General features: G+C 49.8%; 1 protein-coding gene across 1 annotated transcript in view; it reads left to right on the top strand.

Annotated features, from left to right (window-relative positions):
• The window catches only part of LOC103581160 (unconventional myosin-Vb-like), a gene marked incomplete at its 3' end in the record, with an annotated part of 31,339 nt that extends 8,483 nt beyond the window's left edge, over window positions 1-22,856 (top strand). Inside the window, exons 4-8 of the mRNA XM_008563058.1 lie at window positions 5,928-6,167; window positions 6,987-7,087; window positions 16,635-16,833; window positions 20,414-20,507; window positions 22,713-22,856. Of these exons, the coding sequence (XP_008561280.1) occupies window positions 5,928-6,167; window positions 6,987-7,087; window positions 16,635-16,833; window positions 20,414-20,507; window positions 22,713-22,856 (778 nt within the window). The remainder of the gene's footprint in view (window positions 1-5,927; window positions 6,168-6,986; window positions 7,088-16,634; window positions 16,834-20,413; window positions 20,508-22,712) is intronic.
• Between the last annotated feature and the right edge of the window lie 2,699 nt (window positions 22,857-25,555).

Below are 25,555 nucleotides of genomic sequence, written 5' to 3'. Positions count from 1 at the left end.
GTTCTCCACCACAGAAATGCCAGTAATTTTGGAATCTTGGGCTGTAGAACCTCTGTTTGTCCTGATACTGAATAAAAAATCTTTTTCCCTCGAAAGTAATCCCTGAGCAAGAGTGAAAACAGTAGGCTGAGACCTGTCATGTAATTGAGGGTCTCTCTTTAAGGAGAATGACCTTGTTTCTGACAGTCTAATAAGAAAGGCAGGAGTGGGGCAGAGGAGAGTGTGGAATCCCTCTCCTGCACCCTGAGGATGAGCTTTCAGAGGTCAAGTTCTTCGACCTGCCCTTGGTCCCAAGAGGAATCCTGAGCTACTTGGGTTTTTTTTCTGGAGATATATGGCCTGGGGTCTCAGCCATAGAGAGAGGTGATTCCTCTGATTGAGGGAGTGACAGGGAAGTCCGTGGGATGTACCATCAGTGTGGGACTGACAGAGCCAATGTGAGGGGGTGACCTTTGTGACAGCACCATCTGTCAGTGTATCTGATCTCCCATCCATCCAGTGCCTTTTCCCTAGGCCTGGCAAAATGATTGGCCACCTGGGTAATTCCAATGGGCTTCCCACTTAGGCACATGACTGCCAGCCCATCTTGATACAGCCCCTTGAGTTTGAGTAGATGATCTCCATTTTCTGAGATCCTAACACACTCAACAATTATCCAGGTCCTGTGGCAAATCCATGGTGCATAGAACACAAGTGCAGGCCTCTCACTGGGACCGCAAGTTAAGTCACCTCCCCCTGTACCACTAATGGGTGATAGTGGGAGGCAAAGCAGAGACTGGAACCAAGCAGAGGTTTCCCCCCAGGTTGCAGGGCTGGATACAGTGCAGTAAATGTAGGCATCTTCTATCTGGAAGGAGCTGCAGGAAATGCTCAAATCCTGTGCCTGTCTCCAGGCCCGGGACGCATCCCCAGCTGGTGGTGGCCTGCACTCAAGCTTGCTAGCACTGTAGGCAATCTAATGGAAGCACGCTATTTTTAGTTCTAAAAACCCATCTTATTCGTGTTCAAAAAAACCATCATATTATTCTTACTTAGCTCTAAAAATTCATCTTATTCTACTTGAAATTGTTAACCATTTACAAAGCTGTTTCTTCCCCTTCTCATTGGGCAATTCAAGTCCAATACATGCCAGATAATTACAGCAATTATTAGCTCAGCTGGGTCCCAATGGGCTATTATTCCAGTCNGTGTTCAAAAAAACCATCATATTATTCTTACTTAGCTCTAAAAATTCATCTTATTCTACTTGAAATTGTTAACCATTTACAAAGCTGTTTCTTCCCCTTCTCATTGGGCAATTCAAGTCCAATACATGCCAGATAATTACAGCAATTATTAGCTCAGCTGGGTCCCAATGGGCTATTATTCCAGTCATTACCGTCATGTCCACTAGCTTTGGAGTTCTGATGTCAGACAGCGTTTATGGAGTACCCATTGTGGGCCAGCTATCCTACTACCTGTTATAACATGAAGGAGGCAGGCTCCTCTGCAAGATGCTTAGAGTTTAGTTGGGAGAGACAGAATACACGTGAGCGCATACCCCCCTACCCCTAATAAACTTCAGCGTAGCTCATTAGCCTTGCTAATAGATACTCAAGTTTTACACTGTTAGCTTCCTAGGGATGCTGAAACAAAGTAGCACAAACTGGATGGCTTAAAACAAAAATTTATGCTTTCATAGTTCNCCAAAGACTTGATAATGTGGGAATGTATCCAATCTGCCAGTCACTTACAGGATTCCAAATACCTCTGGTAACAGGTATATTGCCCAGAAGAACAGTCCTGAATCATTTTTTTCCAATTTTTTTGTGTAGTAAAATATACTTAAAATTTACCTTCTGAACTATTTTAAGTGTACAGTTCATTGGTATTAAATACAGTTGTAATGTTATTCAAGCATCTTACCACCATACATGTATATAACTCTTCATCTTGTAAAACAAACTAAAACCCATACACAATAACTCCCCAGTCCTCATCCCTCAGCCCCTGCAACCTTTATTCTACTTTCTTTCTATGAATTACATGACACTAGTTATCTCATAAGTGGAATCATACAGTATCTGTTCTTTTGTGACTGGCTTATTTCACTTAGCATAATGTCCTCAAGATTCATCCATGTTGTAGCATGTGTCAAAATTTCCCTATTTTTAAAAACTGAGTGATATTCCATGGTACGTATGTACTACATTTTGCATGTCCATTCATCCATTGTTGAACACTTGGGTTTGCTTCCTTCCATGTTTTAGCTATTGTGAATAATGGTGCTGTGAACATGAGTGTACAGATATCTCTTATCTCTTCTAGACCCTGTTTTCACTTCTTTGGGGTATGTACCCAGAAGTGGAATTTCTGGATCATATTGTAGTCCTATTTTTAATTTTTTGATGAATCACCACACTGTTTTCCAGAGCGTCTGTACCATTTTACATTCCCACCAGCAGTTCTCAAGGGTTCCAGTCTCTCCACATCCTTCCCAACACTTACTATTTTCTGGGGTTTTTTGATAGCCATCCTAATGAGTGCGAGGTGGTATCGCGTTGTAGTTTTGATTTTCATGTACATAATGATTACTAGTATTAAGCTTCTTTTCAGGTGCTTCTTGGCCATTTGTATGTCTTCTTTGGAGAGATGTCTGTCCAAGCTCTCTGCCCATTTTTTAATGAGATTTTTGTTGAGATTTAGGAGTTCTCTACATATTCTAGATATTAATTCCTTATCAGATGTATGATTTGCAGATATTTTCTCCCGTGGGTATTTTTCCTCTGTTGATAACGTCTTTTGATGCACAAAACTTTTAAATTTTCATGAAGTCTAATTTGTCTATTTTTTCTTTTGTTGCCCATGCCTTTGGTACCATGTCCAATAAATCATTCTCGAATGCAATACATGCAGCTTTTGCCCTATGATTACTTCTAAAAGTTTTATAGTTTTAGGTCTTACATTTAGGCCTTTGATCCACTTTGATCCATTTTGTGTTAATTTTTGTAGATGTTGTAAGGCAAGGGTTCAGCTTCATTCTTTTGCGCACAGAAATCCAGTTTCCCTGCACCATTTGGCTTTTTAAACAACCAGGGCTACACAAGCGATTTTTTCTTTTGTTGCCCATGCCTTTGGTACCATGTCCAATAAATCATTCTCGAATGCAATGCATGCAGCTTTTGCCCTATGATTACTTCTAAAAGTTTTATAGTTTTAGGTCTTACATTTAGGCCTTTGATCCACTTTGATCCATTTTGAGTTAATTTTTGTAGATGTTGTAAGGCAAGGGTTCGGCTTCATTCTTTTGTGCACAGAAATCCAGTTTCCCTGCACCATTTGGCTTTTTAAACAACCAGGGCTACACAAGCAGTGTAAGAAGAGAGTGCTTTATAGGGTTTTTCTTCTTGGATTATTGATTAGACTTATTTTCCTCGTGTGATATTTAAAAGATTTAAAACCCTCTAAAGGGTCTGGGAGTCTCTCCATGTGATAAATGCCTGTGGCAGGGGGACGTCCTGAACCTAGCTTCCTTCCCTAGGTTTTCGTGGCCCTTTGTGATCCGGCCGTCACCTCCGTCTCCTGTCTCCCTCCCCTCCCACTCTGCAGGACTGCATTTACTCAGCAAGCCCTGCTTGTTATCCTTTTGTGGGGGCCTTTGTACCTGGAAACCTGTTACCTGGCTAACTGCTGCTTGTCCTTTAGTTGTCAAGTAGGCATCACCTGTCACCTCCTCCAGGGAGTCTGCTCTTACCCCCAAGACTCCATGGATGGCATTCTCCTATGTTCTCTGGTCCCTCTGGGTATGCTTGTGTCACAGCCTGTTCTAAACTGCAGTGTAATAATGATTTTTACTTGAATGTAATGACTAGGTTCTAAGCGGGTGTTGTGCCCACATTACCCCACGCAGTGCCTCACACAACATAGGCAGATGATAGACATTGTTGGGAGGGAGGGATGGGACTCTACTATTCCTTAGCTGCAATGACATGATATTCGCATGCATGAAAAATTTGTCTTCACAAATACTGTCTGATTCCACTGAGACAAGGTACCTAAAGGAGCCAAACTCAGAGACAGAAAGTAGAACATGATGGCTAGATGGATGGAGGCAGGAGGATGGGGAGTTAGTGTTTAATGGGTACACAGTTTTGGTTGGGGGAGGTGAAAAGGTTCTGGAAATGGATGGTGGTGATGGTTGCACAACACTATGGATGTACTTAATGCCACTAAACTGTACGCTTAAAATTTACAATCTTAACCATTTTCATGTTATGTATTTTCTACCTCAATAAAGCATATATATACTCCTGGCATTGTTGACCAGGCAGGATGGTGTAGAAAAAGCAGTAAGCCAGGTGGGCAGGAGAGGAGAGGTGAGGGACCTCTGGGTTATAAGGTAGACAGTGTCCAGGGATGGCTAGAGAATAGGATGAATAGAAGGTTCACAGATGTGCCTTGGGTGGAGATTTTTGGGGAAACCAACCTGGGCCCTCACCCAGCCCAGCCCTTTTTGTCTTGGGGCAGGGTCTCACTGCTGGGCGGGCACCTGGGATGGCCATCAGAACAGACATCCAGCCTACATTCGTCACTGAGCCCAGTCCTAGCTGGTTGGAGCTGAGCGAACTTCAGCTACCACCTGTTCTCACTCCCTTAAATGGCCCCTGAGGAGGCTGAGGTGCAGGGCTATGCAGCATGCACCTAGAGCCAGGCTGAGGACCAGGGCTCCTGCCCCCATGCCCAGTGGGGCTCTGCCATGTGCTGCTGTTCTCCTGTGCCTGCACTCAGCTGCCAGAAGGAAAATCACCTGGCATTGAGTGGACCCTTAGCTCCTGAACTTATAAACTGATTCACCATAGTTTGTTGAGCTCCTCAGTAATCATTAGGTATTAACCACCCTACCCCAGGGCCCTCAGCATATCTGCAGAACCCATCTCCATGCATGGTTCTAAGCCTCTCAGAACTCATCATGTATGTGGGGAGCAGTGGGAAAGACCTGGGGCAGAGGTCAGGAGTCCTGGCCTCTTGTCCTGGTTCAGCCTGTAAATTCACCATGAGCCTTCCCCTCCCCGGGCTCAGCTTCCTCACTAGGAAAATAGGGTTTCTACCCGGTGGTCTTCTAGTGCCCTCACCCTATGGCTCTGTAATAAACATGCAACTAATGCCACATTTTGGGTTTTCTTTGGGAAATTTTGAATCCCATGTATACCAGGACCCTATCAGCAATTTATGTGTGATTATCAGACTTTAAACTATCAGACTTTATCTCAAGCACACAATTGAACGTACTACCCAGAAAACATAAATACATTCAAAAATTGAGTTTCAATAGTATTTTTGCCTCTGCATACAGGTAGTTTTTTCTCCGCTGGCACTGACAGTTGGTGGCTTTCTACATGACCAAAATGACTAACGTTCCTGATATATTCTCCAATTCATAAATCTGAGTGATGCTCCTTGAACAAAAGGGGTGGTCTCTGGAGTAATAAGTGTAGGGAATTCTGCATTCCGTATCCCCTCTTAGAAAGTCACATTTATGTATTAAGCATGTTAATGTATTAAGGCTGAGTAGGAAGTCGTGTGTTAACAGCATGTTATTTAAAACCATCAACCCAGCATTTCCACAAGGAGGTGTTTCATGGCCAAACGTGCTTAGAAGCACTAACATTACTGAGTCACTTCAGGGAATGCTGCTGTGGGAGCATCGTGTCAGATCCTTCTTAGCGATACCTTGGGGCCGTGAGTTTAAATCCAGGCCCTGGCTTTGGCGGCTTGCTCATGACAGTCAGATCTTTTGCCAGGTGTTTCATCCTTAAAATGGGAAGGTTGTTCTTAGTTTTCCCCGTGGACAGAGTAGGTGGGTTAAGGAAGGGGAGGAGGGGACCTACATGTGGAGAGTACCCTGGATCTAGGGATTAATGGGATGTGTCACTTGGACTGTCTTCCAGAGGCAAGAGCTAGAGTCAGAGAACAAGAAGCTGAAGAATGACCTGAACGAGCTGAGGAAAGCCGTGGCCGACCAAGCCACACAGAACAACTCCACCCACAGCTCCCCAGATGGCTACAGCCTCCTGCTGAACCAGCTCAAGCTGGCCAACGAGGAGCTTGAGGTTCGCAAGGAGGAGGTGCTCATCCTCAGGACCCAGATCGTGAGCGCTGACCAGCGCCGACTGGCCGGCAAGAGCATGGTAACAGGGCGGCAGCCGGCGGGTGGGCTTGCGAGGGGTGACGCTAGGTAACAGATCTGAGTTTTTCTTACATGTCTTTATCCATGAGGGTCTTAAATCTGAAAGGGCAAAGTCTTTTGCCCTGGAGTCTCCTCTAAAGGCAAAGCAAGAGACTTGCTGTCCTTTCAACATGACCTTTCCTGGGAGATTGAGCTAGAAGTTTCTAGAATCCTCTGATGTTGATATGCAGATGTTCAAAGGGAACAAGACACAGGATTAGATGGAATCTCAGGTGGCATTGTGCTTCATCTCATGCTCCCTGCTCTTTACTCTCTGAAGTGCAGAGAGTTGTTCCTCACTGTCCATCCTCCTGGGGCCGCAAGTCTTGTTTAGTGTTTGTTCCTAATGTTGTCACCTTCTGGAACAGCTTGTAGAGCTGCAGGGAGGGAATGCAGGCCACCTGGGTCACTCTGTGGGTTCTAGGAGGCTGGGCCACTTCTGGGCACTAGGAGGCTGGAGGTAAGTGGGCAGTAATGAGTGTGGAAGAATCACAACTGAGGAGGATTTGAATTGTGTCCTCTGGACTTGTCCTGGCCATATTCCCCCTGCTCTGCTCTCAGTGTCCCGCAGACAGGCCTTGTCATTCTGTGTCTCTTGTTCTAAGGCTACCTTTTGAACTCACATTTCTACCTGGATTTAACTGCAGTTATCTGAATTCTTCCCCAAGCCTCTGTCTTTTCCCAAAAGTATGTTTTTATACCTCTGTCTGTATATAAAGCCATTTTGTGGCAGTTGTTTGTATAATCAGAGCTATTTATTTTTTCATTTGGGGCCTTCTAGGAGCCAAACATTAATGCCAGAACAAGTTGGCCTAACAGTGAAAAGCACGTAGACCAGGAAGATGCCATCGAGGCCTATCACGGGGTCTGCCAGACTAACAGGTAGGTCCCGTCTCTCAGGACAGAGATGGAGGAGGCGATGGAGGAAGGGCCCTGCACAACCTAATCTGTGAAGGCCTGTTCCTCAGGCACTGACCGTGGCTCAGCAGCAGGGAATTATTTATTAGAGAAGATAGAAGAGAAGGAGCAGACTCTGCTAGCCCCCTGCCCTTGGGAAGCCTACCATTAGCTTCGGCAAGACCCAGCTCACACACCTGCAGCATCCAGAACCCAGGTGCTGAGGAGTGGTAGGAAAAGGAGCTTCCCTGGGAGGATGACAGGAGGCGGAACGGCTGCCCGGGAGTGGCTCTTCTCATTGAGAGGACGCTGGCCCTGGGGGCCTAGCTAACGGGGTGGGGGGCTGCTGCAGCCATCTGCCGCTGCACCCTTCTCACGCACGCAGAGGGCCCCGTCCCTATTGGTTAGACGAGGAGGGACCCAAGGCAGGCACCGTGGAGGCTGGACGGGAGAGTTGTACCTCTATTATATTGGCCAAAATGAGATTTCCCTGGATTTTAGATAACTGACCACCTCTGGTCCCTCCCCAAGGATGAGCTGACCGAGGGTTAAAGCGAGAGAGTGATTGTCTGAGGAGGCAGCAGGCCCAAGGTTTCAGGACAGAAGAGAGACCCCCAAGGGGGTAGGCAGGGTGCTTGAGAATGTGACTCTGGTTTACTCACTCAGTGAATGTTCAGCAACTGTGCCATAACCACTCAGTGCCTCAGTTGCCTCTTCTGTGAACTGGGGACAGTCAGAGCAGCGAACTCCTCTGGTTGTTGAGAAGATTTGGTGAGATAGTCTGGGTAAAGCACTTAGTCGGGTAAGCACACAATAAATGTCAGCACTGTTATCGACATTATCATCTCCTTGTGCCCCTGGGGCACCTGCAGAAACAGAGCTGGCCTTTCCCCTGGTTACCTTTCTCTCTTTCCTCAACTAATTGCATGTTGAGCAGTCAGTCATTGAAGCACTTGCTCAAAATTGCTGAAACATCAAACAATTCCAGAAAGTGTCAGCAGGTGGCACTGGGAGCGTGACCTGAAGTTTTTTGCAAGAACTGTCATAGAATCTCTGAAGACTTCTCAGAGCTTCAGTTTCCAGATCTTGCAATCTAGTCCTCTTTCTGCAGATGAGGGAAAAAAAAGTCCCGGAAGGGTGGAGCAGCTTAGGCACACAGCCGACTTGTCACTGAGTCAAGGTAGATTCCAGAAGGCCTGACTCCCAGGCTGGGGCTGCTTCTGGCCCACACAAACACTGCTGTAGGAATCAGAAGGTGAAGGTGTAGCAGCCCCCCAGGAAGAAGCTAAATTTATTTCAAGAGAGATGCAATTCTTTTCCCTAAAGGAGGGAGCAAAGGAATGAATGTGACTCTCTTGGTGCTAAAACTGGAGTCAAGATTTAGCCATTTTAAATTATCTTGGGTTAAAAATAAGAACTGAGATGAATATGGAAAAAGAGCCCAGGTGATATTAAAGTAAAAGGAATGAAAGAAACAGCCGTGTGCTTGGTCCTGACAAGGTGAGCTTATCTTTCTGATCTGCATAACCATCACTGTTATCAGCTCCCTTTTTATTCATTTATACAGTTGGCAGGATCCAGTCCCCAGTCTCGGTTTTCCCAGGGGCCGCTTAATACCCTGGACTTGCCTTCCTTTACAGCAACAGTAATGATGGTGATAAAATAAAAATAGCTTTTATTGTATCTTAAAATAATTCCGTTCCCAGCAAGTCCAGTGTACAATAGAGAATTAATAGCCTGTGAAACGAGGTTAAGTACAGAAAAGAGCTGGCTGCCTTGGGGAGGGGAGGCCTGAAGAATCAGCTCCCCAGTGCCTGCTGCCAGAGGTGCCTTAGAAGTGACAACCATGGAGTAGTCTCTCTCTCAACTTGGCTTGAGTGCAGCTTTGAAAAAATTTTATGATTACAGCGAATCCCAGCATGGAGGGAGAAGAGCAGGCAGGCAGGGAAGGAGGGTCTACCCGACTGTGATCCCCTGGGGCCCAGTGGCAAGGGCGTCCCTTTAGGACGAGGGCTGCCCTGGCGACGGGGTGCTCTGAAGATAGAGAGCTGCCCTGCCTTTCCTAGGCTCCCCTGTCGTGGGGAGCTTTACAGTATAAATAGACATATATCTATGCAGGTGTGATCTGTGGGGGGAGGTTGGGATTCTTTAGAATGTTGATGAAATCCGTCCTCTCCTTAGAAAATCTTACATTTATATGCTGAATTTTCTGGGGGATTTCATCACATAACCCAACCATGGCCCCCCTAAGCATCCGTGGTCCCCAAGTTCAGAACTTTTTCAGCTGCTGATTTTCATAGTTTATAGTGTTCTGTTTTGGTCTTTACACCCGTGTCTTTTCCCTTGTTTTTAAATCTGGGGAAAGAAGCCCGTATTGAGGCCTTGCTCTGGGAATAGCTACAGGAGTACCCATAGTGCTCCTGCCTCCACAAAGCTTTCTGATTTTTACATCTTGGGAACTAAGAAACCAGCGTTGTTATTACCATTTTACACATGGGAGAACTAGAGAGGGCCGTGCCTGCCGGCAGAGCTAGGGGTTGGCAGGCCGTCTTCCCCTTGGGGCTGAATCTGGGAGACGGTGGCAAGTGGGATAGGAGAGCAGAGGCTGCTGCTGCTCTCGGGCTGGGCTGGCCCCACCTCCAGGCAGGCGCTCAAGGTCGCAGAGAGGTGGGGACAGGACTGTGGCTGGGGCTCAGGGCTGGCTCCTACACCAGTACTCCTTGGACCCCGGGCCCCTTTCCCCCAAGCCTTGCCAGGATTCCAGAGCAAGACTGATGGTGCCTTACTGGACCTTTCCTCAGGTTCCAGGAAACCTCTTTGCAGCCCTTCCCTGCCCAGTAGGTCCTAGGAAATAATAGGAAGCCTCAGCACATAGAGTTGCCTTATTGGGCATGGGCACGTACACCTGGGATTATTATCCTCCTGCTCTCTCTAGCCGCCATGGGCCTATCCGGGATAGTAGAGACCTTGTTGAACAAGGAAGGGTGTGTGCAGTCTCCTTAAGACTTGCCTTGGTAGTGCGACTCAGGTCCTTTGGCCTTGAGCCTCAGCTGCCCAGGTGTCTTGCTCAGCACAGCAAGGAAGGCAGCAAGAGCCTGCCTCTGCCCAGCTCCTCCCTCAGAAGGCCTCGCTTTAAGCACTGCTGGCTAGAGACTCGGCTTTCTTCTAGGAGGCAATCACTCCTTACGTTTCTCAAAGTTCTGTTAGTCCTGAGCCAGCAGCACAATTGATGCAGTAATTCACAGGCCTAGCCGTATTTATCCCCAAACAGCTCACCCTCAGGTAGCCAGGTCTACAGCCCCAAATCTTTCTCTGTCGTTCCTGGTGTTTGGGATGCCGCCTCCTATTTGCTCAAGATCCCAGGAAATATCCTGGGAAGTTAGGTAGAAAGCTCAGGTGTGAACTACAGAAATAAGAGCATCTGTGAGCATACAGGTCTTTTTAGAAACAGGAAGCTGATCATCTCCAAGTTGGCAGCCACCTTGTCTGTTTCCATCCACAGGGAGGCAGATCCCTTATTTTTCAAGTTTTTTGCAGACGGAAGCTAAATATTGTCCTACGCCTTTTCTGGTGCATGGGCTTTACAGTCAGTAGTTAAAGTTCTGGAAGAAACCTTTGCAATAATTCAGCCAACCACTTTCACTTTGCCTATGTAGAAAGGGAGGCCCAGGGAGTGGAGTACTAGCCCAGGCCGTGGCTCCACAGAGACCGAGATGGGAGTTGCTTTGGGAAGCCTGGCTTTCAGCCAGTTTCCTAAATACTGTTTCTTGCTGCCTCCTGACGTCAGAGACTACCTGCCTCTTTTGGAACAGAGCTCAGCCCAGTGGCCTATACACAGGAGATTGTCCATGAACGATTAATTGACATTAAGCACTTAAACTTTTAAGATAAAAATAAATTCCTGTGAGCTGCGTTGTTTTCCTTCTTGCACCAGCAGATGGCGCTCCCTCCTTGGCCTTTGCCGACAGTGACGTAGTGGAGGGGGAGGGGGAGGCAGAGTCTCCTCTGGGGTCAGTTCTCATGTCTGGGAACAAAGGGCTCGGCCAGGATGGTTGACTGGTTTTTAATTTGCTGATGTGCCTGATTTCCTGAGCACTGTGGGGTGCCTACGCTGCACAGTTCTCCATTTTTCTCTTTGTCCATAAGTCTTGGCACATTACAGAATTAAGAATTCTGCGAGTATTCTCCCCCGAGGCTGGTGATGTGTGGGGATTAATGCTGACTTCCTCGGTGTATATCTCAGGATCACGCACGGGCCTCCCTAGAGAGCGTCTGTAGTCATGGGAACTGTAGAAGTGAGATGACCTCTAAGAGAGAGACCCGGCAGCCTCTCCTGGGGCCTGGACGGCCAGCCTGCGTGAGGCGGGGTAGGAGCTTCAGACCCTAGCACAGGAGCAATGTCTCTCCCCCTGTGGAGAAGGAGGTGGTGGGATGAAGGATCCCCGCACTTCTTCCCTGTTAGCTCTCATGCCTTCTACTTCTGGGCTTCCCCAGGAATTACCGCAGCTGCGCCCGTGGTCCCTCCAGTGAGCTGCTGCTTTGGGTTGAAGCACTAGCTGCTACAGGGTTCTGGTTAAATGCAGGTGTCAACACCTGAGAAGGGAAGGTGCTCAGCTGTCAGCCCTACCCCCCTTGACACAGCCCCAGGTCACTTTAGGATTTGCTAGGACAAGTAGAATACAGAGGACAGCAAACTGCCAACCACAGGAGAAGATGGCAAACAGGCTATCCCCAGAGACAGTATCTGGAGAGGCCCTGCCTGGCTGAGGGCCCTGGGCATCTGAGGGGCAGGAGTCCCAAACGAGGGGTCCCCAGGATAAGTTTGTTGGCAGTAGTCCCCCTCAGTACCAGCTAGGGGAGAGGCTGTGACAGTACGGGGTGGACCCAGGAAATAGAAACCGTAGAGTAGCCCCCAGAGGTGTGCTTACCACTGTCTCCCCCTCCTCTCCTCTCCTGTAGACTGTCAGGGGAATGCCTGATAAGCACTGCAGGGGCTGAGGTTCTTAAGAGGCTGAAGTCTGGGGGGAGATGTAATGGGTAGTTTCATCCCCTGGGCCACACACAAAACCTGATGGGGTGGTATAGTGGCTGACCAGGGCCAGAAACACTCCAGGGGATGGATGCTTTGCCATCTGGGAGTTTGGAAGGGGGATCACTGGTTCTCACAACAGGCAGCATGGAGGCAGTTCCTGCCTCGTGATTCCTACCAGGAAAGCTGGGATCCAATCAGCAGGAAGAGCTCGCCAGTGACAGAGGCCATTGGGAGCAGGGAGGTGGGGCAGAGTCCCTGGCGGGAGGTCCTGCGCCACCCAATGCTGCTGGATTTTGAGTATCTCCGTGTGCCCGGGGCTGTGCAAGGAGGTGAAGTTGGCAGATGGAGGAGCAACTGACACACGCCTGACCTCCAGGAGCTGCCCTTGCTGGCAATGGGCAGACACCGGGTGACTTGAGTTTGCAGATGGAGGGTGTCAGGTGTCCTGTTCTCCCAAGCCGAGTAAATGGGAGAACGCACCTCAGTCCTAAGGTCAAGGGGAGGAAGTGTTCAGTTCTTATCCTGCGTGTCACAAAATACAAATGCTTCTAGATTTATGATGGGGTTATGTCCTGAAAAATTCTTCGTAAGTTGAAAATATTGTTACGTCCAGAACGCATTTAATACACCCAACCTACCAAGCATCATAGCTTAGCCTAGGCTGCTTCAAACATGCTCAGAATGTTTATTTTAGCCTACAGTTGAGCAAAATCATCTAACACAAAGCCTATTTTGTAATAAAGCATTTAATATCTCTTGTAACTTATTGAATACTATCCTGAAAGTGAGAAACAGAATGGCTGTGTGAGCACTTGAAATACAGTTTCAATTGAATGTGTATCGCTTTTGCACCATTGGGGTCAAAAAAACCATAAGCCAAACCGTAATTGGAGTTGAACTGACTGTACTTACGTGTTAGTCAGGGACTATCTGTATTTTTGTGCTCTTAACGAGTGACAGAAAGGAGATATGCATTGAAAAGCAGGCAAAATATCCTGGGTGAGCCCGGTGTCCCCAGGTGCTTCATATGCTGCTCTGTAGGAAGCAGCGTCCCTGTACATGGGATCCTCTCCTCCCAGCCCTTTCTGCGTTGCTGCCTGTTCTGTTCCAGATCATCTGGACAGAGGGAAGCACACACTGTGAGCCCAGGCCTGCACTTCCACCCGCACTGCCTCGCAAAAGTGGCTGCGCACAGAGTTGTCAGAACAGGTGCAGCCCTTTCTGTCTTTGGCAACATGTTTCCCTCCTGTGAGTGTCAGTGGGCCCCGCATGACACCACGCAACCAGCTTCCAAGCCAGTAACTGAAACCTGGGCAACTTGGGGGAGAGATGCTGTTTGCAGGCACCTAAAGTGCAGTAACAGTAGAGGAGAAAGGGAAAATGGGAGCTCTTGGGCCATGCACCCTTTTCATTTCTAAACGGTGGCTAGAATTGCCTTTCTGCCTGCCTGTCTCTTTCCTCTACACTGGACATCCTGTTTTTCTGTCCTTTATTTCTAGCAAGACTGAGGATTGGGGATATTTGAATGAAGATGGAGAACTCGGCTTGGCCTACCAAGGCCTAAAGCAAGTTGCCAGGTCAAATATATTTGTCCTTTCTTCCTGTGTCTGCTTTGTCTGTCATGCCTGCTCTTGTCTATGCTTAATTGTTTTTCAGCTTGAGTGGGGGCACAGGGCACAGTTCACTCAGGCTGCTAGTGGGTAGCCCCTGGGGTTACCCGTCTGTCACTTTGCACCCAGGCTGTGTGGATAAAGGGGGAGGATGCTTGTCTGGGTCAAAGTGATAGCACTTGGTGGCCCAAATGAACCTTGGAAACCATGTGGTCCTACCCACTGGTCCTGTAGGTGAAGAAATAGACAAGAGGAGGACCTTATGTGGCACCAGACACAGAGCTCTTCAGAACAAGGCTGAGAGGGAAATTCATCTCTGGGCACTTGTGGGTCTGTGCTGCTTCCACACTCCATGTTGACCCTCCTAACAAGGCAGAGTCAGCCAAAAACATTGGCCTGATTTGTGTCGTGGGCTGTGATTTGCTCCTCAGAACCTGGGACCTGCCATCAGCATACGTGCTGGTCCCCATCTCAGAGACTCGCTGGAGCTGCTGACAGCCAAGTGCAGAGTATGCACCGTGATGTACGACCCTCACAGCGCCCTTGGGGGGTGGTGAAGACACTGGAGCCTGGAGGGTTTGAGGAACTCACTAGTTAAGGGGAAGACCCAGCATTTGGGCCTGGTTCCGTTTGGTACCAGCGTGGGAACCTGTGACCCACTGAGCTTCGGCAGTGGTTGAGCAGCTTAGCTGGGGAGGTTAGGCACGTACAGAAGGAACACAATGCAGTGGTTGCAGTGTGTGGCTTTTTGGGGCTGTCCCATAGCTTTGTTCATTTGAGCATTGCAACAAGAGATGGGGCAAAGTTCATCAGCCTTGACTCCCAGAAGAGAAACTGAGGTGCAGAGAGGTGGCGTGAGCGCTGTGGCCCAGCTCCCTCAGCCCCGTGTGGCACAGGAGCTGGCACAGGAGCCCAGCACCCCCATCGTTCACCGTTGTGCAGCTGTGATTTGGCAGGGGGCCTGTTGCTGTGGCCCAGCTCCCTCAGCCCCGTGTGGCACAGGAGCTGGCACAGGAGCCCAGCACCCCCGTCGTTCACCGTTGTGCAGCTGTGATTTGGCAGGGGGCCTGTTGCAGCAACAAGAGCATCTCTCGGTGAAAGGAAGTCACAGTCCCCTGAAGCACAAGGCAGCAAGCCTCCTGGCCCTGCAGGCTTCCCCTGGGTTCAAATGTGGCCCCATGACCTGTGAGCAAGGTGGTGTGCTGAGTCTCAGCGGTAGACTGTGGATCAGAACAGGACCTTCTTCACACAGACTTTATAAGGAATAAGGTTTACTCAGGGAAAGCACTTTGCACGTGCCTGGCATGTAGTAAGCACAGGATAAATATTAGCTGTTACTTCTCTTATTATAATGGTTATACTCCAATAAGATCAGATTCCTGTCCCACCTAGAAGTTTGTTTTATTGGAGGAGGGACCCGTGTATGGAACCAGGTAACTCCTCATGCCTCTCTGTCAGCAGATAGGATGTGGTTTAATGAATAAACAAATGAATGTAAAAATAAATAAAGCACAGGCCTATGCATCAGGAGATCTGGCTCCTAGAACCAGAACTGCCACAGGCTGTGGCCTAGAACCTCTCTTGGCCTTAGTTTTCCCACCAACACAGTGCGGTAGTTGGCCTGATGCTTGGGTGGGGCTCTCATACCTTGCACAGAACGCTGGGCCGAGTCAGTCAGCTACAGCTCGTGGGGAGAACAAGAAAGACACCGACAGTGGACACAGCCCAAGTCAGGAAATGCACCCTTGGGTAGCATGCCTAGTCCCTAAGGGTTTCTATTCTCTCTCGTTAGATTTGTAACTTACTGGTGATTGCTTTTAGTATATTGTAGCCAGTATTACATGTTATCTAAATGTTATGTGTCATCTAAAATGCTGATTTCATTACCAAGTTATCCTCCATAAGCCTCACGTTATGACTACTTTCCTTTGGAAATGCTGCCTGTGGGGGATGGATGGATTCCGTCATCATCTCTTCATGTGTGTCACTTTGTTGAGCGCCACTGGGAGCCAGACCTTGCACCCAGTGCTGCTGTGGAGCTGACTTGGCTACATACACATGGTTGCTTCCATCAGTGGCATAGACTTTCCTCTTTCTCTCTGTCTCTCATATAAAATATATATATATATATATATACACACACACACAGTATATGAGATAAAGTGTTTATAAAAATTATACATATATATATATATATATATATATATGCATATACATATAAGGCATATATGTGATAAAGTGGGGGTAGTAAGGTGAAGACAAATAAAAAGGAAGAGAGCTAATATTTTGCCTTTCTAAAACCTGGGGAGAATCTACTATAGGGAAAACATGCAATTAATATATTAGCTGTTTACCAGAGTTTTGTCATTTTTTAGCCTTTTTAAAAAATTTTTTATTAGCGTATTCATTATTATGAATTATTATTTTTCTTTATGCACTTTACCCAACATGTCACTACACAAACCCCCTCCTTCCCCTACCCTCAAGAGTTCTGTCTTAAGGAGATTCTTATGAACTTTGGGCCAGATGTGGGTGTTTTTATTTTAAAAATACTACAAAAAATTTATTTCTGCTTGACATTTTGATGTGGAGACAATGTCTCAATCCCATACCAACAGACTGTGCTCACAGAGGAGAACAAGGCTCTAGAAAAAGGCTTGAGACCAGGGTGCCTCTGGCTGTGGTTTCCCGATCTGAGAGTGGATAGGCCGGCCTGTTTGCTTATGATCTCCACGGTGTGTTTCCCACTGCATTCACCCCCTCCCTGTTGGGGATGTGCAATTGCTGCTGCTGGGCATTGGCTGCTCCCCTGTGTGTTTCTGTCCGTGGCCCTTCACTTGGGGGCAGTGACCCGGCCACATAGTCACCCGTCCTCCTCTCCCCATTGCAGGTTGCTGGAGGCCCAGCTGCAGGCTCAGAGCCTCGAGCATGAGGAGGTGGTGGAGAGTCTCGAGGCCCAGGTGGAGGCTCTGAAGGAGGAGCTGGACAAACAGCAGCAGACCTTCTGCCAGACACTGCTGCTCTCCCCAGAGGCCCAGGTGGAATTCGGCGTCCAGCAGGAGATATCCCGGCTGACCAATGACAATCTAGTGAGTAGCCATGCCTAGTGGATCCCAGCTCTGGGAAGTCATGTTCTGGAAGAAAATGGATCAGAGATGGCCTTTAGCCAAATGGACAAGGCTCATGTCCTTAGCCCTATAGCAGGAACAGCGATTCTAGAAATCCCCAGTCTGCTGGTGACAGATCACTGAAATATCTTTCTTTGTAGAATGAAGTGGCTTAAAACTTAGTGGCTTAAAATAGCAGCCACTAATGTGTGGGTCAGGAATTCTGGCAGGGCTCAGTGGGAACAGCTTGTCTCTGCTCCATGTGGTCTTGGCTGGGCCCCCTGACTGGGGCTGGAAGACCCAGGACATCCTCACTCCTGCGTCCGAGGCCTGGTACTGGCTGTCAGCAGGGCCCTCGCTTCTCCCTCACAAGGCCCATGCTTCTCCGCATGCTCTCAGCAGTTGCTAGCCTAGCCTGAGCTGCTTTACATGGCACTGGCTTCCAAGAGGAGCAACGCAGAAGCTGCCAGGCCTCGTAAGGCCTAGTCCCGGAACCAGCCGTGTCGCTTCTGCCGCATTTGTTCTACCGATTAGAACAAACCGCACGGCTAGGCCAGATATAGTGGGAAGAGACCCCACCTCTTGATGAGAGGAGTAATGGGAGGGCTTCTTGGTGGCCATCTTTGCAGACAGTCACCAGAAAAGTCCTGGCAGATGCCCGAGAAATGGAAGAGTTTCTATCCTATGAGAGCTTATAGGTCAGTAGGAAAGTAAGGGGCTGGAGTGGTTTGGGAGGCTGTTGAGGGGATGATGTGATTGTCCTTCTTGGTAGCAGCTTGAAAAGTTTAGAGATGTCTTTAGGCATGATCATCTTTCATTTTCAAGATTCCTCATGGGTCGATCTCACTCTTCTGTGAGCCATCTGTCATTTTAGCCTCTGTGACTTTGGGCCTCAGTAGCTCTGCGAGTTTACCAGCCACTGTGGCTAGTTCTGTGTTCCCTTTCATTTGTCCTAAATTTGCTGACTTTAAGCTTTCAAGATTCCCAGGTAGTTCCAGTGTGCTGCAAAGTTTGAAAGCACAGCTTTATATGGTTCCCCTTAGCATGTTAAGAAATGCAGCCTTCTGGAACTCGGAAGGAGGGGTGTTGGCTTAGAGAGCTGGCACACAAGCACGAGAGTCCAGCAGCGCAGAGCCATCATCGGTGCCATGCGTCTGAAGTCTGCCCCTGCTTGAGTGTTTCACATGGAGTATTGTACTTCTGTGGCAAGGCTGGCTGACATCAGAGCGCTGAGGACAGAACAGGAGCAGAGCCTGGCTTCTGGGTTCACTTTAACTTGTAGAAACGCCTGGTGTTTAATCAGCTGCAAGAAGGCCTTGGAGCTTTTATTGTCTGCCCTGCCAGGGTCTGGTGAAAGTTTACAGAACAGTGGTGGAAAAGATACAAGAAGCACATTTTTGTCTTCTGGGTTTGGTAATGTCCTATAGAGGAGCTTGGGACTGCATGGCAGTTGCAATCCCAGCGTCCCAGTCCTGACTCAGTCTGACATGAAAAAAGACAAAAAGGAAAAAATAAATAAAAAAATAAAAACACAAATCTGCGTGGGGTTAACAAGCGTTACAGAAAGAGAAAGAGTTTCAGGGAAAGCTGTTGGGAGGAGGTGAGCTTGGGCTGAGACGGGAGGCATGAAGGGATGAAAACCACGGAGATGGCAAAGGGAGAAGGGGAGCGTGGACAGAGGCCCTGTACAGGAGTGAGGGGGTGGGGGGGCACAGGAGGAGTTGCCTTCTGGAATTGAGCAGGCTTGCAGGGGAGCAGCAGGAGGTGTCCCAAATCTGACCAGCAGGCTCAGCACCAGCAAGGCATCCAGTCTGGGAGCCCAGCCACAGACATCATTCCCCTTTATAACCAGGAGACCCATGGTCAGGTGCCAATCCATGCCATCCCAAGAGGGGAAGTGGACCCTGGACCACCAGCTCTCTGAATAGGACTTGTAGACACATGCTCCTCCCTCCCTCCTTTTCCCTCCCTCCGTCTGTCTGAACGTCACTATCTTTCACACGTGTGTGTAAGCAGGTGGCTTTATGGAAAGAAATGCACATATTAAATTGTTGGGCCAGCCTCTGCCAGGTCAGGGAGGCAGCTGAGGAAATGCATTTGCCAGCCCGTGTTCCCTGGAGGGTACTGGCCAAGTTGTGTGGTGGGTGGCCACCTTACCAGAAGGGCTGTGCACCATGGAGGTCGGAGGTAGAGGTAGGAGGTACTGCGTTAGTTCTCAAGGATGGGGTTTCCCAGGCCACAGCTTAGGAGAGTCAGTCAATGGAAAGAGGTGGGCAGTCCTACCTTTGGAGATCAATAGCGCAGAAGACAACAGTGTGGCGGGCCCCTATGCGGGGGTAGTCCTCCCTGGGGCAAGAGCCTGTGTTGCCCGGCAGGCAGGAATGGGGAAGAGGCCTCCATCTTGCAGCCCAATGGGAGATTCTTCTGGAGCATGGTCTGCCTTTTTGTGGACCCATAAGCAGAGCCAGCCACAGCAGGCTCCAGGGGCTGTTGGGATTTTCTTTTCCTTGTTTGCAAGGATTCATGCTGATCACATGCTGGCTGGGGAAGCAGGGAGGAAACATGGGGAACCCCAACACAGTGTGCCGGGGAGCCTCGGAGGTTGCGTGTGTAGGTAGTCAGGGGAAATGGCTTCAGGCTGGAGTGGTTTGGGAGGCGGGATCCGAACCCTCGGACGGGAGCGCCGCCGCGCTTCCCAAGCGGCGCACTATCCAGTGCGCCACCGGGCCGGCCCCTAAAAAATGTACTTTTTAATCAAGATAAATAAACAAAGTCTCTAACAACACCTATAACTAGGTTTGTAGTTTGCAGTGGCCACAGCACTGGGCTTGAGCTTTTTGCCTGGCTCTCATCTATAGGCCAACCTTAAAAAATTGTCACCCAAAATGTTTTCAGAGGTTCCAAGATGGAATGTCTGTATTCCCCATCACTCCAGTCACTGAGGCTGGGCTCTGATGGTGACAGAACAGAGGCTTCTCTCTCCCTGCCTCCCTGGCCACAGAGGAACACTGCCCAGCTGGAACAGGGTGACATTAATGGACAGCACAGTCCTTCCACCAGCAGCTTGCTATTCTAGATCCCTGTGGGCCAATTTGTTCCTAGTGGCCAGTTGCTAGGGATTGGGGCCCTGGTCACTGTCTGGTTTTGCTTCTGGGCCCCAGATAATCATGCTGGCCCACTGGCTCTTCCAGCCAAGTGCCCCCGCCCCCCACACCTCCACCTTTCCATTCCTTCCAGGGCATTGCCCACCCCACCTGGGACACCCAGGCTGAGTGTCTCTCCTGGGGGGTTGGTATGGTGACTTGAGGAGGCGTGGCTTGTGGAGCCTTGGGATCCAACAAGGCACCAGAAAGCCTGAGCTGGGAGGGGTTTGCCCTGTTGTTACCGAGAGAACAGACTGTGACTCATCCCTGGCTTCCTGGGTTCCAGAGCGGGAGCAGCAGCCTGTGCTGGGTGGCCCTTCCAGGCGGGTCCCTGCCCCTTCCACTCCAAGTGAGGATTTCCCCCCGCCGGCCAGGGCAGGGCTCAAGACCGCTCTCACACTGCTGCCTTCTGCTTTCAGGATCTTAAAGAACAGGTAGAAAAACTGGAAAAGAATGAGAGGAAGCTCAAAAAACAACTGAAGATTTACATGAAGAAAGTGCAGGACTTAGAAGGTAGGGTGTGCACGAGTGTGTGTGTTGTGTGGGGCAGAGGTCACCTGCTGCACCCGCGGGACGTCTGCTGCCTGCCCCTCCACATGCTCTTCCCATTAACCCCATTTCCTGGTGGCTGTGCCAAGCCCAGCCATGTGACCCCATTAGCTTATGTGTGTCAGCTGCCCAGAATCTGGACAGAAGACACTGGAACTCAGCAGGTGTTTGGGTGCTTACTCTGAGCAAGGCTCCGCAGGGCTGGAGGAGTGGGAAACCGAAACAGCAACCTGGGGGTCCCTGCCCTCAAAGGGCTTAAAGTCGGGCGGCAAGAATTTTGGTGTGAAAACATGCTCTGTGACACAAAGACCCAAACCACAAGGGCCTTGCCCCATTCTATGGGGTGTCAGGATTAAGCTTCCAATCTGGAATCTGGCCCAGAGAGGTCAGGCATAGATTTAAATCAGTCTTCCAGAAGCACTCACAATGTTCTCTCCCTCTGACTCCCTCCTGCGAGTCTAATGGTGTCACTCTGTGCACATGTCACCTGCTTGGAACCTTCGCCCCACCCCCCCAATCACCTGGATACCCCTCCCAATCCTTCCCTCTCAGCCCAGAAGCCACAACCCCATGTTCTGGCCCCACATGCCTTTTGGGTACAGCTCTGATCACAGATGTCTTTTTACTTGTTTAACCACCTGTTTATGTCCACCCACTGCTCTAGACTGGAGGCTTGAGGAGGGCTGGGATGTCTGTCCCCTTCAGCCATGGGTCCTGCCCCACCTGGGCACACATTCACATGTGGACAGGTGTGATCTCTTCCTAGCGGGCCATCCTCTGTCTTTGGATTTCTTGTTTTCTGCTCCCAGAGCTCTTGTTCTTCTGGTCTGTTGGCTTTAAGCTTTTCCCTTTTGCTCAGTCCTGAGGACTGTCACTCCCTCTTCTCCAGTGCTACTCTGTCCTCCCCTTCCACTCCCATGTGACCAGCCTTTGTCCCCTGTTCCCAGACGCCTCAGGAACTTCCAGTCCCCAGCTCTGCTCACAGTGCTGTCCATCCTCCGTCCCTTCCTCCTTGCCTGCAGAACAGAGCCTCAGCTCTTGCTGGCATCCTCTCCATACTCCTGACACCCCCCGCCCCCGCCAGGAAGCCTCCCTCCAGCCCGTAGACATGCATGGAGTGCACCCCCAGCCCTGGTTGTCTCTTGCCCTGGTCTCTTCCTATGCATCAGAAACTTGTGTGAACTGGAGCTTGGTGGGTTGATGGTTCAGCCCCTTCCCTCCTGGTGGTGAGGGTCCTTCCCACCCTATACCCCAACTCCCCCATCTGGTCCTTCTAGCTCCAGCAGACAGTCTCCTGTCCAGCCACTGTCAGCACCCATGGTGCACGCTCCTGGCTTGGCACCTACCCCGCTGTTTCACAATGTCCATTTCTGTGTGAATGTACAGACATGTCAGCTTAGCTAGGCTGGCCGGGAACAAGGTTGGGTACTCCATCATGTCTGTTCCCGTGCTTAGGACAGTGCCCTGTGTGCAGCAGGTACCCTGACGTGCTTGGGGATGTCTCTGTGGATGCCCACTGCCCCCATGGTGTCAGGCTGAGGGAAGGCCTGAGCGAGGGTTGACCAGGCCTTTATACCCCCACCCACACCACTGCAACTCCTCCTGTAGCCGCATAGACTGCATTTAGCAGGTTCCCAAACTTGAATCTGCACTTGGATGCTGAAGACAGTTTCTTATTACACCCCTGGCACCGTCCTGCTCCACTGCCTGCTGCCCATAGACAGTGCTGGGCCTGGCCTCGAACACCTGGGGACGCACTGCAGCTGTGTCATGATGGTCACTCCATGGCCACACACAAGGTACCATGTAGAGCAGCCCTGACTAGAGCCAGCAACATCCTCCCAGAAAGATGGTATCCCTTTTTTACAACTTGGTAGGGAAAAAGACACGGCTGCCTAGCAGGACAGGTTGGACATCCTGCTGCCTGACGTCCTTCACAGGTTTTCTCTGGTCCAAAGCCTACCCTCTGCCTTTTGGGGTGTTTCCTCCCTCCCTTGTCTGGTGGTGGACCTCGAACCATGGCCCGGGCTGTGGGATGGAGCATGTAGATGTCGTGGGAATGCAGAGGCCAGAACGCCTGGCCCTGGACCGGGTCCAGACCTCCGCCCTCCCCACGGGCCTCCGGCTGGAGATCCCCTTCATGCTTCCTGTTGTCTCTTCCCTGCTCAGCTGCCCAGGCATTGGCCCAGAGTGGGAGGAAGCGCCATGAGCTCACCAGGCAGGTCACCGTCCAGCGGAAAGAGAAGGACTTCCAGGGCATGCTGGAATACCACAAGGAAGACGAGGCCCTCCTCACTCGGAACCTAGTGACAGGTCAGGACCCACTGTCCTCTACTTGCCCTTGCACTACCACGACCCCCTCACCCTCCCACTGCCCACCCATTCTCATCCTCTACCACCCACCCCGGGCTCCAGCTGCCGCTCCTGCTGACCACCCACTGCTTCTCCAGATACAAACTGGACCCGACCAAGTGCAGACGAACATAAATGCAGGAAAGGAGAGGCAGAGATGGGAGGAGCTGCCCACGTGGGTCCCACCTGCCCCACAGTCACCCCAGTGGCAGCCGCTGTCCCCATTCCTTAGTAAAGCTCTGTATGGGCAACAGTGCATTGGCAATGGTAGCAGCTCATCCTACTGTCAGGTTCTGTGCCAAGCACGTTACCCTTCTCACCCCATTTAATCCTCCCTTTGAGTAGAAGCTACTCCATTCTCATTTTACTCTGGAGGAAACTGAGACTCATTCTAGGAACATGCTGTGGTAAGTAGTGGACCGAGGATTCACATTGCTTCTGTTTGTGTAGCACTTTCCAGCTGAGAAGTGCTGTGTGATAGTAGCACGTAAGAGCAAGGCATCTGGCATCAGATGGCCTGTGTTCAGACTTGGCTCCTCTCCTTCCTAGCCATGTGGGGAAGAGGGTTGTACCAATAGCATGGAGTTGGGGGATTAACATATTATTGCTCACAGCATCTTCCCTGGATCAGCAGGTAAGTTGGGAAGAAACACAAAATCTCAAGTTCCACCCCAGGCCTCCCACATCAGAATGTGCATAGCAAGATGCCAGGCAGTTCACATGCTCGTCAGGCTCTAAGGAACACTGAGTTCCTGCATGCGGAGTGCCTAGGGTCACCCTGGTCCCATCATGGAAGGTCTCAGGGTTGGTCTTTACTGTCCCTGCATTCAAATGCCGTTCCTCATCTAGCCATGGGGCTGGGTCAAGGCTGGCTGCCTGGCCCATAGCTCCCCAGGGTTACCAGGCAGCTGTGAGAGCCACATAGCAGAATCCCCCTCCCTGGTTAGGTCCTCAAAATGGCAAGATCCTCCACCCCAGCAGCCGAGAGGGAGAATTTTCCCTGTTAAGTCAAAAGGGGAGCCTCCTACTCCCCTCCTGGCTGCTCAGCAAGTGGGCAGAGAGTCTGTGTCTATTTGCAGGTTGCTCAGGTTTGTGCCCAGCAATTCCGTGTGTATTGGGAGGGGGACGCTGCCTTCTGGGGCTGTTGTAGAGGGATCTTGGGAGCTGCTTCCTCACCAGCCCAGAGACTGCTTTGCCACTTGTACTGGCTCCTTCCCCTCTGGTCTCAGGCCCAGTCTGGCTCTGTGCCATTCCAGCAGCCCCCTGCAGAGCCAGAAGAGTCTTAGAGGAGAGAGACCTGCATGAAAAAAGGAGGACTCTGTGGTAGTCTGATCCTCTGGGCCCTGAGCCACTAGCTCTCTTCTCTGTGGTGCCTTAGTGTTCCCACCTGTAAAATGGGGATACCAACCCTGCCTGCCCCAGCACGTGAAGTATGACAGAGGTGCAGGTGCAAGTGCTGCGCACCTGTAAAATGGGGATACCAACCCTGCCTGCCCCAGCACGTGAAGTATGACAGAGGTGCAAGTGCTGCATTAAAGCTGCAAAACTCCTCTTAGACGTGAGGAATTCAAAGAAGTGTAGTAGCTTTTGCAAAGGTATTTGAAGCTCAGATAAGAGGTAAACATTGTTTTAGTGACATTTATATAAGGCTATTGAGGTCCCACTCTTCTGAGCACTGTGCCGAGGCCTGAGGGATACAGGGAGAATGGAGCATGACTTCTGCTTAAAACATTTTGCCTCAGTTTTGCAAAGGTATTTGAAGCTCAGATAAGAGGTAAACATTGTTTTAGTGACATTTATATAAAGTTATTGAGGTCCCACTCTTCTGAGCACTGTGCCGAGGCCTGAGGGATACAGGGAGAATGGAGCATGACTTCTGCTTAAAACATTTTGCTTCATCTGTTCGGTTGGGTGTTTTCAGTAGCCTCCTTATTACTGAGGATTTTGCTCTCTTACAAAGGTTATTTTCCTCCACAATTGTTCAACAGTTAAACATCATGTAAGTTCATCTTAAACTTTCTTAAATAGGCTGCATCTTGTCAAACAGTTAGGAACAAAACTTTAATCTCTGGTGAGTGAAACTCAAAGTTCTCAGCATCACAGTTAAATAAGTAAGACTGCTTAATATATTAAGTAAGACTGCTTATGCCAGACAAGGTGGCTTCTTCTTGCTGTCACTGCTCAGGTGGCCTCAGGCAGGTCAGCTCCTGCTGAGCTGCCTAGAAAAAGCACCCAGTCATCTTCTCTCCAAAGACCCCATCCAAATGAATGCCAAGACTGATTGACTACCTCTTAGGTGCCCAACACTAGCTAGTTGGCATGGTGGAGAGAGAAAAGTAGAGTCTTGGTTCCCTGACCCCCTACCACCCACTGCTTGGTTGCTAACAAGATGCTAACATTTAGCTGGGGAGCCCAAGCAAGCCTTGTTCAATCACAATAGAACTTTCCGAGGCAGGACAGACTGTGTGTAGTCTGCATGGGGATATTGAGAGTGAAGGTCACGTGCTGGGATGCACCCTGGGCCACAGTGAGAGCCCTGGGGCCTGAGTCCGCCATCTGTTCTCACCTGTCATCTTGTTTTTATGCCAGGCCTTTCTTCCTGCTTTGTGGACTTCCACAACTCAGTGCTTAAAGCCTGGTTCATTGCTCCCCTGGCACAC

The sequence above is a fragment of the Galeopterus variegatus genome, unplaced genomic scaffold (genome assembly GCF_000696425.1).
Source record: "Galeopterus variegatus unplaced genomic scaffold, G_variegatus-3.0.2 Scaffold12474, whole genome shotgun sequence".
NCBI lineage: Eukaryota > Metazoa > Chordata > Mammalia > Dermoptera > Cynocephalidae > Galeopterus > Galeopterus variegatus.
This window is presented reverse-complemented; position numbering and strand designations above follow the sequence as displayed.